The 14,814-nt window shown below is 42.3% G+C and overlaps 1 protein-coding gene across 4 annotated transcripts in view; it reads left to right on the forward strand.

The window, feature by feature from the left end:
• Positions 1-14,814, forward strand: part of EPB41L5 (erythrocyte membrane protein band 4.1 like 5) — a 53,003-nt gene continuing 38,189 nt past the window's right edge. Inside the window, exons 1-3 of one of the 4 annotated variants that reach the window (XM_058809315.1) lie at positions 1-137; positions 1,057-1,241; positions 11,919-12,023. In XM_058809315.1, the coding sequence (XP_058665298.1) occupies positions 1,062-1,241; positions 11,919-12,023 (285 nt within the window). In that variant the 5' untranslated portion in view covers positions 1-137; positions 1,057-1,061. Of the gene's footprint in view, positions 138-256; positions 310-453; positions 621-664; positions 719-1,056; positions 1,242-11,918; positions 12,024-14,814 lie in introns of those variants that run through there. The other 3 variants (XM_058809312.1, XM_058809313.1, XM_058809314.1) reach the window with 3 other exon arrangements.

The raw sequence follows: 14,814 nt of genomic DNA on the forward strand, positions 1-14,814 counted from the left end.
GGGGCGATGGGCTCCCGGCGTGGCGGCAAGCAGAGTGTTCCTTGTCCCGTCCGGCTGCTGCCTTCCCTTCCCGCCGCCCTCCGCCTCTATTCCCGCGCCGCCATCGAGCAGGAGAGCACGGCCGGGGGAGCCGCCAGGTGAGTGAGGGCGGGGGGAGGAAATGGCCGGCGCGTCGCTGCCCGTTTAAGGGCCTCCCACGTCGCTCCGCCATGTCCGGCGGCCCGGCCGCTCCCGGGGCTCCCTCACCACCCCCTGCCCGCCCCCGGGGCCTGGAGGAGCCGCCGCGGGGACGCTCCCGCCGCCCCGCAGGTGAGCCCGGCAGGTGGGGCCGGAGCGGGGCCGCAGGGCCGGGGCGTTACGTAAGGGCGGGGGTCGGAGCGGGCGGGGAAGGCGCCCGGTGGGGTCGGGTCTCGTGTGGGGTCGCCCCTCAGGCTCGGGGCTGGCTCCCCACACAGCTCCGGGTGTGTGCCGGGAAGCGCCGTGCTCCAGGGGCTCTCGCCGGTCCTGCCGGAGCCATTCCTGCTGGGAGAGCTGGGAGCGCGGCTCTGAGGCGGGAAGGGTCGCTTATCGCTTGTTTTCGATGGGAGAGGTGGAGCTGTGAGCCGGGAGCGGAGCCGGTGGTATGTAGCGCTCAGTTGCCTCCCAGCTGTGCACGGTCACCGTCTCTGAGGAGCGCGCCGTGGCATTTGTGTTATTGAAAGATTGCGGAGAACAGAAGGTGATCTGCACGATCGCTGTGTTTTCCCTGAAGCGTAGTTTCGTGTATTCCCAAGAAGTCACCCAGCCGTCTTCAAAGTTCTGAGTTGGGGTTTTTTCAAAAGTCTTTTTCAAAGACTTTCACAGCCAAAGACTGTGGGTGTTTAAATAGAAGTGAAAATCTGTTTGATCCTTGACGTTTCTTTGTCAAAGTCTGGGATTCTCTAATAACTTTATTGCAGGTTTTGGTTTTTTTTTTTTTTTTTTTCTGACTCGGTTTGAGGTTTGTTTGTTTTGGTTTTGGGGTTTTTCTTCTGTAAAAAACTTAACCCTGTTCATTTTCTGTGTTGGATTTTGTAGCAAAGATGCTGAGCTTTTTCCGCCGCACGCTGGGCCGCCGGTCCATGCGAAAGCATGCGGAGAAGGAAAGGCTGAGAGAGGCCCAGAGGGCTGCAACCCACATCCCTGCAGCTGGGGACGCCAAATCCATCATCACCTGCCGAGTGGCGCTGCTGGACGGCACCGATGTCAGCGTGGACTTACCGGTATGAGCGATGCAAGTGGGTTTTTGAAATACACTTGGGTTGTGTTATTCTCATGTGGATTGCTATTTGCTGTTGGCAGTCGGCCCCGTGCCCTGATGTCCACTAAGTTGCTGCTCATGAAAAGGTTCTGAAAGAATTGTAAACTTTGGCACTCACTGAAATTCGAGAGTGTTTGCTGGATGTCGTCATGCCTTACACACTGAATGCCTTCTAATGTTTTAATGCAATTGTTGTGCCAGGGCATAACTTAGAGAGAGTAGCCTGTTTGGTGAATTGGGTTTTCTTTTTGGTGAGCTATCTGTTTTGACAAAAAATCTGGTGAAACTTGTTGAAGAGGGGGATGAGCAGAAGTACCAGCAGGAATTTCTGTGTGGGTTGGGTTTGGTTTGGTATTGTGTCAGAGGTGGATGCAGTTTTTAGCGCTAACTTGAGAGGGGAGGGGAAGAGGAAAAATCTGCTTCCTTCCCCTCCTCAGGGCTGATTATATAGTAGGGACTGTCTCATGGCATAGTGCTTTATTCCCAGTGAGGTGTTAGCCACTGTTTTACATTTCTAAAGCTTCCTTAATATGCACGTGCCTGTTCTGCTTGCCTAATTACATACCTGGTTTTGGCCAACAGGATGAGCAGTAGCACCAGAAGTGATGTGCTCTGTTTTTCTATTACCACGTGTTGTAGTTGTTTGTGACTTGTTTTAAGCTCACAGAGCTGAGCATTAGGAAGTTAGGAAGGTGTGGATCTGCGAGACCTGACTAGTTCCAGAGGATTTTGGCTGCAATCTCAGTTGTGCTGGTGTTGGAACTGCTGACTAGAAAGAAAAGCCATTTCAAGACTGGCAGCTCCACAGCTCTTTCTTCCCTTTATTTTTTAATCGTGCAGTGTTTAGGCAGTGCAAGGAAGTCAGCTTGATTGAGCAGTGCTGTTGACATAGCGGAAATAACTTGTGATATCCTGAACCTCAAATAATCTAGAGTTAGAGAAACACTTTGACATCTTTATTTGCAAAGTGACTGTACAGATAGGTGTTTATAGAGGGTGGTAAACTCAATTTGTACATCTCTGAAGCAATGTAATGAATATATCCAGTGGTGCTTAGTGCCTAGGATGTTTGATTTGAGGCCAGGAATGCCCACAAGCACTTAATAGCAAGAGTTAACACTTAAAAAGTGCTCAAGTTTAAATTGGTGTTTCTGCATGAGCAGAGCAGTAATCTTTGGAGCTGGAGCCAGCTCTGTAGGCAAATTCCTGGTGGCTCCAACAACATTTCTAAGGCTTTGAGAAGCATAAATTGAACCTGAAGAGGTGTCACAACCTGCCACCTGGCCTATAAATCTCAGGCCAGGGTGCAGTAGTAACTATTTACTTCTCTAAGAAACTCTTTTCACTCCAGATTTTTTTCTTTGAAAGCCAGCATAGATCCCTGACTGTGAACATCTGAGTTATGAGTAACAGTAACCAAATTGACGCAGCCAGATGTGGTAATTACAGTGCATCGTCAGTGCCTGACATGTACCAGTTTCTTCAGTGATTAAAGTACAATAAATTAAAAGTAAATTAAATGTTTCATTTCAGACTTCCTAGAGTGTTTATTCTTGTTTCTCCACTTGCATCATTCATATTTTGAGGTTGACTCTTGGAAAGAAAAAAGGGTAGGGAAGACAGGGGATGAAGTGGGGAAGGATACAAAATCCTGGCAAAACAACATCACTTTCTAAAATGTGAAGTTTAAATTAAAAATATATGTGGTTTTTTTTTTTTTCTTTTACAAAGATTTCTTTGAGAATTTTTGTGCTCTTTTAGCTAAGATCTTTTCCAGGACTGGTACTGTTACTTTGTTGGCAGTAAATTTGCTTTAAAATGAACTCTTTCTCTCAAAGAGGTGCCCCCTGCTCTGCCAGTTCGTTTGTGCACAGTTGCATTGTCTACCTAAGCACTGTGAAAATCTTTTATTAAAAAAATAAATAACAAAGCTTTTCTTAAGAATGAATCATTTAGCAAACAGGTTAGTTCACAGCCAGAGAAGGGGCTGTCTAGGCAGGGATGAATGCCATACCTTTTTAAATCCATGGCTACACAAATACTTTACAGTGGCATAAGCTGTTGCTGCCACAGGAAGAAAAGATGTTGCTTTCGTTATTGCGTTTGTCCTTGTTTTCTCATACCCCTTGGCAGAAGAAACAGCATTTTAGCAGCCAGGCAGTGAGCTAAGTCAAGAAAATGCTGTGGCTGAAAATAATCAGTATAATTTCGTTATGGAGTTTCCAGCTGGAGCGATTCTCCAATCTGGTTCCCCATGTGCCTCCCCAAATGTGGTGAAGAAGCAGTTAGAGGTGATACCAGGCTCAAGTTTGCTCAAAAAGCTGTTGAGCTCTATCCTATTTTTTACTGAGAAGAGTATTCTGCATTTCCAGTCACTGATAGAATTGAACCTGAGATTGCTGGATTTCTCCTTAATTAAAAAAAGAAAAAAGGAAAGGCAAAAACAACAGCAAGAAGCAACCACAAGGGACGTTGCTATGTAAGCCAAACACATTTGAGAATCATGAAGTAGCAAAGGCTGATATTTTATGAATATTGACAATGAGATGGAAGGGGCAGGTTGTAAATGATGCAGTTGAGATTTAACCTATTAGACACAGAGCCAGGATTTGAGCAGTAACTCTGCTTTTTGTCCACTGATCTTATCTTTGGTATCTGTCAAGCCACTTAATCTTTCTGCTTTCCTATGTCTTCTGTTGTTTTTAATTAGAAAAATGCCTGACGTGAACTTTTCACCAAAGCTGCAGTCATACACAGTACATAGACTGGATTCTTGCAAGAATCTACTCCTTTTGTAGCTATGTCAATGACTGAAGAATGTCAGCGTCATGTGTGCTATTTACTGACACCTTGGTATGTTCAAAATGGGAGGCATGAACTTAATGTGAGTTATCAGTGTTTTTTTGGGGCAGATTGAATGATGTCAGACTTCTTCTCACAGCTTCATATCAGATTTAAAGTTGCTTTTTGACCTGGTAGTTTTCCTCTTACCACTCTTTTGAAGCTTTGCATTCAGCCATTTTTACAGATTTATGTGCCTAGTGAAACACTAAGAAGCTTGTTACTTTGTTAATCTTTAAAAAGTTTTTATAAAATAGATGTTGTCTGTAAATGCTGCTGTGGATGTTGTTCGTTATACCTTCTGCTTTTCTGTTAACTTGAGTTCAGCTTGGAGAAAGGTCAGGTTGTGCATTTTCTTCCCATTGTTTAAGATCCGTGGGTGGAATGTTTACTGAATGGAATGAGTGGTGAGAGGACAAGAACTCTCTTTTGCTGACATCCCTTATCTCACTTTTCATCCTGTTCCCATGCAAAACTAAACTACATCTTCCCCCACTGCACCTCTGGAATTCCCAGGGCTCAAAAGCCATGAACAGCCCTGGTTTATTACCTGAGGATTCCATCAGCCACTCTGGTCTGTCAAGGGAACCCTTCAACAGCTGCAATATCAGCTCTCTTGGTGTTTGTGGGGAAAGACAAGTTGGTGAGGGGGAACTTGAAAGTACAAAAAATTTTCATCTGGGCTCACCAACAACTTATGAAATCATTAGGATCAAAAATATTTGCCAACAGTTTAAAATAAAGTGCTGTTTTAAGTAATAGAGAGCTCCAGAGGATTTTAAAATCAAAATATTTTACAACTGAGTTTTTGTTTAGTCAGTTGTATGCTATCTATAGTAGTAATTGGGAGAGGGAAAAGATAACGTAGATAGAGGGAAAAATGGTAATATAAATAATGTAAATATGGGCACTTGAAATACAAAATTTTTGGATTGCTTTTTATGGGGGAGCAAGGTCAGCCTTACAAGACAGACTGTAAGTGTAGGGTCTTTGTCTTCTCTTACAGCAGAACTGCACTTTGTGGAAGCCAGCAGTGTTTCAGTAAAAAACCTGACCCTGCCTAACCCACAATTTACATAATCTTCTCATGGATAATGGAGCGTTAATTGTATTCCAGTTTCTGTACGTGCAAAGTTTTAGGTAAATGCTTCCTGGTGGTATAAGATGAAAGACAGAAATTATGAGCATGGATGCTCTCTCTGAGTAGCTTTTTATCTTGGAATATTCCTTACTTACACATGCATGAAATTTGATATGGAGGTTGCAAAATGAGATGGTTTTGTCCTTATTATAATGAAGTATCATTAGAACAAGGTATTGTATAAACCAGTCCAGTGGTTGTGTGTAATAGTGGAATTGAACTAAGCTGTTTAGACTTTTGGAGTAAAAAACAAGATGAAAAAATGAGTATATCTGTGGTGACTAATTTAAATAAAAATTAAGAAATCTATCTGGAATGTAAAAATCGTTAACGAGCGCTAGTAGCTTTTGTTTGGAGAGAGATGATTGGTGTTGATCTGACTGCAAGATCAGAGATGCATTGTGGTAGTTGATTTTACTCAATAATCCACTCTAGTTTATTAAAAACTTTTGGAATATTTATGGCCACTTGCTGAATATTTGTGGATGTAGATATGAAATGCAAAATGTTCTTCCTGGCATGGATGCTGATTAACAAGAAAATCTAATGCTGCTAAAAATGCTGGAAAATCAATCATCAAATAAAATGAGTACTCTGAGTGTTCAAGGCTGACCTCTAGTTTCAAAATAAGCTCAGCTGACAGAAGTAATAATAACATAAACATTTGAACGTGCCCTTTTTTGTGTGTGCTAAGGCTATAAAGTTTTGGATTAAAACTTTATTTCCCACGTGATCTTCTGTCTGAAAGTATTGACATGCTTTTGAGTGTTTGCTTAAACTTCTGAAAGAGCTGTAGGGGACTGAAAGTGGAGAAAAAGATTGGTGAGCTGCAGCAGAGGCGCTGCTGTCTGTGCGGTGGGAGGGGGCCGGCGGCAGCGCAGGGGGAGCCGGTGCTGCTGGGGTGCCAGACCGCGATCCTTGCTGAGATGGAACCTGAGCCTGGGATGCTGAGTGCCTGTGCCCTGTGAGCAGCACGGGCTGTGTGCCCTGTGCCTGTGCCCTGTGAGCAGCGTGGGCTGTGCCCTGTGACTGTGCCCTGTGAGCAGCACACACTGTGCTCTGTGAGCAGCGCAGGCTGTGCCCTGTGACTGTGCCCTGCGAGCAGCACGGGCTCTGTGCCCTGTGAGCAGTGCAGGCTGTGTGCCCTGTGAGCAGTGCGGGCTGTGCCCTGTGCCTGTGCCCTGTGAGCAGTGCGGGCTGTGCCCTGTGCCTGTGCCCTGTGAGCAGTGCAGGCTGTGCCCTGTGCCTGTGCCCTGTGAGCAGTGTGGGCCGTGCCCTGTGAGCAGTGCAGGCTGTGCCCTGTGCCTGTGCCCTGTGAGCAGCACAGGCTGTGTGCCCTGTGCCTGTGCCCTGTGAGCAGTGTGGGCTGTGCCCTGTGAGCAGTGCAGGCTGTGCCCTGTGCCTGTGCCCTGTGAGCAGCACAGGCTGCCTGCACCACGCCCTGCTCACAGCCCAGCTGCTTCAGGGCCGTGGCAGGCAGGCATTGCAGGCTCGGTGCAATGCTCCGTGCCCTGGCACTGGTGGAAAGGAGGGAGGAAGGGAGCAGCTGGCAGCAATCTGTGCTGCTTGAAGAGAAAATTGTTTGGCCTGCAGTGTGCTGCCAGAGTGTTTCTGGGGCTTGTGCTGCAGGCTGGTTTAGTTGCCTGAAAGTTTCACATTCTTAACTCACAGCAAATTTTATCTGGAGTCCTGCTTTCCTGCTGAGCTGCCTCTGCAGAGAGCTCAAAGGCTTGGGACTCTCCGGTGCTCTTAATCAGAGTGCTCGTGAGAAACCTGCGGTGGAACACCAAATAAAACTGAAATGTTTGACAATATAATAGGAGAAGGCATTTAATCTGTAAACCTTAATACTGAACAAGCAATGTGGATATATTCTGTATTAGAAAGAATTAAAAAATGGATTAAATCAAATTGGTAGTTAGAAGATAAAAATTGTCAGGAACTTGAAACAGAGACTTGCACAAAACAAACTGTCAGACATGAATGTTTTGAGGCTTTGTCTTATGTAATAGGGTCAATAAGCCTGAGCACAGTACATTAAAATCCTCCTACATAGCACTCTAATGATTGTACAGTTAGGATGGGTATTGAAAAAAATTATTTATGCAGATTTTTGGGAAATGCCTTCTTTCTCCAGAGAATAAAAGAACAAAATATTTAATCCCAAATGCTTACCTTCCTCTACTTGTGAGACACTGATTAAGTACAAGAATTGATAAGCTGTCTCTGGAGGTAGAAATTCTCTCCAGCCTTCCAGCCTGCAGGGTTTTATATTCACAAGTGTGTACAGCAGTGTTAAAAACTGAGGATAAACCAGAGAAAGAAGCACTAGAAGAATTAGTGTTTTGCTGCCAGTGGCATATTTAGATGAACGAGAAAATTGACTGGAGAGTTTGGAAAAGTTATTTGCAGGAGTGGTGCTTGGTGTTTGAGGAGAGGAGCAGCGCCGTTTGTAGGTCACAACTTAAAGCCATAACAAGATCAGGGTGATACAAATAATGTGTATTTCTAACGCTGCCTTTGTAACGATAAGGGGTTTTAACCCTCCGATTCTGCAGCTAACTTTAATGGTGTTAACTATAGACAGACACCTTTTGTGTCATATTGATATGAAATCTTCTTCCTTTAAAGCTCACTGTTGAAGCTTGCTCACTGTTGAAGCTTAGGTATTTGAAACCTGTGGTTTCAGAGAAGAGGATTTACTTCATTTAAAAAATGGGCAGGCTTATCTGCTGCTTCTGTGCTGCTGTGGTCTGCAAACATGCATAGGTGACATCCTAGCAACTGGATAGCTGTGAATCCTGAATAGGGACGCATACCTTCTCTGTGTGTGTAAATGGTGTATTTCTAAGGAAGCTCGTATGCATATGAATGGTAACCCTCCTGATAAGTTGACAAAAACCAGGAAGGAAAGTTTTTGCCACTTGGTAGCTATTGAAGACAATAGCTACTGTTGGTTATTGTTAATAAAATGTTAACGTGATAATTTGAAGAAATCTAAACAAAAAGTACAGCTGCTAAGATGCAAAGAATAGTTAGTTCAGTGAAAAAAATAGATGAATAAGCATTACCTTCAAAGTTCGTCCTGTATAGGGCCCTCCATTTCTTCACAAAGAAATAAACAAACAGAAGGGGTTATTTTCTGATAAGTATTTTAATTAGCACATTCATTAGGCGGGTATTTTGATCTTGGGGTTTTTTTTCAAGTTCTGGAAAAAGAATAACTACTTTGCTGCGATTTAAAAAACGTGAAATGAGCCATTCAGCTGGTGCTCACCAGCACAAGCTCCTCTCCGGTTACTGTGAGCTTGTGCGGCTCCTCCGGCGCTGCTGTGGTACTGAAGGAGGCTTTGACCTTTGATCAGGCAGGTTTGGGGCACCTGGCTGGCTTCTCCTCATGGATGCGTGTCCGTGAAATGGCCGATCCTCTGAGGCCGGGAGAAGAGGGTACAAATGCTGCCTTTCAGGTTTTAGGCAGCGGCTGAGATGCCTGAGCCGAGGAGAACGTGCCGGGATCGCCTTACCCGGCAGCAGGGACGAAGCAGCGCGCCGAGGCGAACACCCCGCCTGTTGCTGAGCTACCGGGCTGAGCCCGGCCCGTGGAACACCCACTCAGGCAGCAATTGCAGTTATTAAGAGCAGCAGGAGATGTCATTAGTTGGGAGCATCCCTTTCATTGGGAAAAGGGGGGGCGGGGGCGGGGGCCGTGTGATTCATTCCCAAGTGATCAGAAGATGCTTTTATCCAGTGGCAAAACCAGGAGAGGTCCTGCCCTATGTATATGATGTATTTTGTTTACATTTTCCTGTTGTTCGTTCTCCTGCTGTGAGATGTTTGCTGTTGCTTCCTAGAGAGAACAGCAAACTCTGTAAATCAAATAGTCAAGTTTTACCGAATTGCAAACCCATGAGAAGTTTAATTTGTGCCCTGAAGGGAGGACCAGCTACTGGCTGGACTGCTTGTGAGTGGAGTTGTTAATAGTTCAGCAGTAACCATTAAACAGTTGGAAAATATTTGTCCTTTGAGTGTAACCTGAGCCCTGCTATAAGGGAAAGAAAGGAGAGGGGGGGAAAAAAGCATAGCACAGCAACAGGATAAAAATGTCACTTTGACAGAATCACAGAATATTCTGAATTGGAAGGAACCCACGAGGATCATCAAGTCTAACTCTTAATGGCCCATATAGGGATTGAACCCACAGCCTTGATGTTATTAGCACCAATGTTGCCATGAGAAAGTTAGTTCGGTCAGTTTCTTGCAGGAAAATGTAATAAAAGTCTATCTTTGCTCTTTGAAAACTCTACTCTTGAGATCTCAGTTTTATGAGTACAAAGAAATTAATTTTGATTCATGAAAGTTGACTGGTTACAAAGCATTAATATTTTTGGTTGATATTTGTTTAAGGAGGAAGGACAAGTAAAGTAAAGCATGTGTGACACTTCTGCTGAGTTGCACTAAATACAGCTGCTGATGATTTAAGTCATATGCAAAGTAGTACATAATTAATTCCATGTTGACAGCCCTGGTGATTTAAGTCAGAGAACAACCAGAAGTCCTGCAGATCTTTCCACAGCTGCTCCACTGCTCCTTCAGGGGCTTTATCCCACATCAGTCTTTCAGGGTCCAATAAATCTTTGAGTCCTCTGCTGAGATTTCTGAAATGCCAAACACATTCTGAAACTAATCTGACACTGCAGAAGTTGAAATTTTGCTCGTGGGTAGTCTGAAGTAGTATGTGTAGTATTCCAGGCTGGAGTCAAAGTGCTTCTGTCACCAGCAGGGAATTTGCTCAGATAACTGGTTAATTCCACTTTTTAGAGATGACCTACAGAGGAATTGAAAAGGATCTCAAATGTTCCGCTCAATAAGGGGAGATTTTCCGCTGGTTTTAGACAAGCTACTGAAAGCTTCATGCAACATAGAGTGTTTTTCTAGTTTTGCTGTTGCAGGTGCTGAATTGATTGCACTTGTATTATTATACTAATGATTAAGTAGAAGATATCCTGTGTTGGGAAAAAATATCAACAGTTCCATGCCTTGGTCTTTCAAGACCGGGGCTACACATTCTATTAATGAAAGAAAGGTATGGGTTTCTGTGTGTAGATGGTTTGCCTTAAGGTTTCCGTTTGTGCTGGTGTCTCATAAATCTGTTATTGCCTGAGAAATTATTTTTTCCTGAGACCAAAAGAGGTCACTTTGAATGAATTTGATAGGTTGACATTTAGTGTTTGTATTACACAATGTTTTGTAGATGCTATGTGTTTGGGAAGTTGCCTGCTGGCCCAAATGCCTTCCATTCCTGCTATTCTTCCCAGTACCTGGAAAGAACTGTGTGAGAATTTGCTTAGACAGGCTCTGTTTACAAACTTTCTTTAGGATTTTGCTTTAAGCTGTGATATGTTGTGTTGAATTTAACTGACACATGAAGTAAACTAATGATAGTGATTGCAAAGTTGAATATAAAATATTTGAAGATCAGGGTACAGGAAGGTGACAAGAATTACAGCATGCGACTTTACTTACTTAGGTATTACTTACTGATTAAACCAGGTTATTTCTGAGAACAAAAATTTGTCTGGCCCAGAATTTTGAGAGCTGTACTAAATTTGCTAATTACTAGCTTACTAAATATGTGCTTAGAAAGTTATCCCGTTTCTCATGTTGTGAATGTATAAATATTGAGGTAAAATGTTGCAAGATGGTGGTTTTACAGAAATAGAGAAACCCTTCAGCTGCTGGCAGAGTAAGCATAAATAATGTCTGTATTTCTTTGTATTTAAGTTTTTTTTACACTATGACCTTTTCTCTGATCTAATAATTTAATGTATTTTATTACATTTAAGCATCTTGTGTATAATAACTCTTAAGCTATTATTTCCATTTATTGTTATAAAGGAGCTCACAGCATGAAGAATATATGTTGTGTAGAAACTGTTCAGTGCTATTTATGGGCCTTCTCTTTAAAAACAACTGTTTAATTTTTTAGATCATCACTGTAAAAATGATGTTTCCTTGGGGCTAGAGCTGTTTTTTTCATAAATTATGTATGAGCATATGAGCTGGCTTTTTGCACCTGAAAGTTAGTTTTATGAACTTAGTTTTGTAAATGTGATATCTAAGTGCTGTTTATTCAACTTGCTTGCCCCAGACTGTTTCTTAGTAGTTGTTAAAAGCACTTGCTAATGGAATGCTATCTCCTCATTCAATGGGTTTTGCTACCTGCTTCTGAACAGGTGAAACACCCAGATACCAAACAGTAGGAAATTCATAAGCAATTTGCTTGGCTCCTAAAGTTTTCCAGTACAATGTTTATGGCAATTCTACTGGCTGTGTTTCCAGTTCTTTTGAATGTCAGTGAGTAAAGAAAACCTAAAAGGAAAAATGATAAAATGACATTTTAACTCCGTTGGCAGGGCAGTGTTGACATTTTCCAAGAAAAGAGATTATGCAAGTTCTTTATGGATATTCTGTGTTTCTTGTGGGGTGTACATTTGCCTTTCAGAAAAAAAGCCATCTGAAAATACAAGGGGGTGAAAAAAGGTATCCACATTATATTTTCAGAAACTAAATTTTTGGAATTATATAACATATTCAGACAAAAAGGTAGATGCTACAATAAATCTACCTGCCGTGTACTAAGTCCTGTTATCTTTTCAGAAAAAAGCCAAAGGCCAGCTCCTGTTTGAGCAGATCATGTATCATCTGGACCTTATCGAAAGCGACTACTTTGGATTGAGGTTCATGGATTCAGCACAAGTGGCAGTAAGTAGTTATGCTCTTTTTTAAACAACAGTGTAAAAGTTCAATCCTAATACTGACAAAAATGCTCTAAGAAAGCTGCCTTTTGTGAATTAAGTTTTGTGCAGAAGCTCTGTAGGTTTTCTGTGTCCCCAGGTTTAATTCTGCCTCCAGCACTAACGTATGACCATGCTGTTGTGTCTTCCTTTCTTGTTTCCACGTGTTCCTGTCACGCTCTGTTGTCACTAGGCAGGCTGGTCCAGTTGGACCCCAGAGCCTGGTGTGTGGTGTAGAAACTCTTGGTGCTGATGATACAGAGAGGATGGAGCAGAATCAGAGTGTGTATTTGGCCCTTTTGTTGTGCGCTATACAGAGAGGAGAAGGTTTTCCTTTGCAAATGTTGTCAGCTTTCTTGTCAGCAAAAGTCACCTTGTTAATGTCTGCTTGCAGGAAGTGTATACCTTTGATTTGTTCAAATCAGTTGTGACTCAGACCTGCAATTGTAAGTTTTTAGGAGGCTACAGGTGTGTTTGTATGTATCAGTTCGAGTTGAGGGTTCTTCCAGGCCCAAGTTTGTTCATGTTTTATTGTGTGTTTCTAAAAATGTAACAGGTTTTGAAGTCAGAAGCAGAGCATTGTCAGTAGTAACCACAGTTCTTTCACTTGTGGGCTATGCACTTTTTTATAGATGCTTCTTATACTCAAGTATTTAATCTTGCCACCTAGGGTAGCTGCAAGTTAAGTGAGCCTTTAGGCAAGGGATGTTTTTTTCTTTGTCCTGCATCCCTGCAACTTAAACTTGTATTCACTTAGCCCAACATCCCCAGGTAGAATGAGATAGGTCTTTTCCTGCTGCATATATCAATCTTATTTGTTAGATGTATAACCTAATTGTTTTTGTGTTTCAAGGCAACTTCAGAATTATTTCATGCTTAGGATGGCAGAGGGGAAGCACAAACAGTTGAGCTAAATATCTGAATTGTTCAAGGTCAGCATACAAAAATGGAGGCAGTGATTTATATTCCTTTATTTCTGTGAAGATCTGTGTCCATAACAGTTTGAAGGTGATCTCTTAGTTGTTGCAACTTTGTATAAAGGCAAAAAAAATCCACAAACTTGAACCTTTGAAAGAAGCTAATAGCTTTGGATGCAGTGCTCCACCCCAAAGCACTTATAACCTGATGGCTTCTTTCCAAAATTATTGTTGTCAAATTTTATGCTTAGCATGTATTTGTAAATATTGTGCTCCTCAGAGAAAATTGTTGGTGTTTTGCATCTGAAGCAAGCTTCATAGCCACTGGGATTAGCTGCTGGTGGTCTGTAGTTCCCAGTAGTGAAAGTGGTCTTAAACCCCTTGCAGAGCAGAAACATTTAGCACTAAAGAGAAAAGACCATTACACTAACAGATGGATGGCATTCAGAGCCATGCACACAACAGAAATGAGGAAACAGCCTATTGCATACCATTTTATATTTCTCAAAATCATGTTAGCTGTGCTCAGCATGTGCAGTCCAAGATGCTGAGTGTTGATAGTGAAGTACTCTATTGCATTCATCCTTCTGCTTCAGAAAAGCAGTACTCTGTATGGTTAAGGTATCCTAACTCAGTTTCTGCCATGTGGCTTCTGATGTATTTCCCTGTTGTCCAGGATCTCATAAGAGATCAGAGTGGGTTAATTTTAACTGGTAGAATTCTCTATATGATAATTTTTTTCTCTTCCTGATCTGCTAGCAAAGAAACCTATTTCATCTTGAAAAGTGTTAATAAGAATTAATCTTTTCTGCCACAGCAGTGGCTCATGCCTTGCTTTTGTCTAGCAAATTATTACTGCCAGTCCAGAGGGCACATGATTGAATATTTGATACTGCCCAATCTACCAGGTACAGGAGATTTCATACTTGGTTTGCTTCCTTTTTTTAACTATGTGTGACTGAAAAGCAGCAGAGTAGAGATAACAATCTGTTTAAACTGGACCTTAATGATGAGCTGTGTATAATGAGGCAGAGAAGATTGAATTTTGCCAGAAGAGCTGAATGCAACAGCCAGAGATAATTACTTGCTTTAAGAAATGAAGAACTGTTGCAATAGCAGCCATTCCTGCAGAAGGAGCTGGCAAGTTTTAGCAGAAACCCAATCTGCAGCTGGAAACAAAGAACAGAGACTAATCAAGTGACTTGTCCAAGATTATTCAGGAGACCTGTTAAATAAACAGTGCAAGAATCCAGTCCCTTACTGTAGGCAGAATTGTCCAGTGGCTCTGAAGGATATAATCTTTCTGCTATCCAATTTAAATCTAAGAATATTGCCATACTTGCTAGTTAGTTTTACTGATACAAACTAGCAATACATAGTTACACAAAAGTTTTAGAAATCCCACACTTATTTTAAGTACAAATAAGTTTTCAGTAGATCTGTTGTGAACAACTGAAGAATTGCTTTTTTTCATTCTTTTCTGCTGCTGAAGTGATCACTAGTTGGGTGTTAAAGATTTCCTGTGGAGTGGGGGAAACCCAGATAATGGAAACTACCTGGCATTTTGGAGTTTTGTATTCAAATAATAGCTTCTTTAAAATGTTCTAGAAATCATTAGTGAAATGAAAGAATTGTTGTTTTCATGTGATTTCTATGTTCACTCTAGTCTGCTGTTCAGGAAGAGATCAATTTTAGCCTCAACATCTGGTCTAACAAACCTCATTTGCCCAAACTTCTTGAAATGTTGCTGGGTGAGGATTTGAGGGGTTTTGTATGTCTTTTGTTTTTAATTTCTGCAGCAGCAAACCTTTAGTAAGGACTTGCAGTACTCTGTGCAGTCTG

This window comes from Ammospiza caudacuta, chromosome 8 (genome assembly GCF_027887145.1).
Source record: "Ammospiza caudacuta isolate bAmmCau1 chromosome 8, bAmmCau1.pri, whole genome shotgun sequence".
NCBI classification, from domain to species: Eukaryota; Metazoa; Chordata; class Aves; order Passeriformes; family Passerellidae; genus Ammospiza; species Ammospiza caudacuta.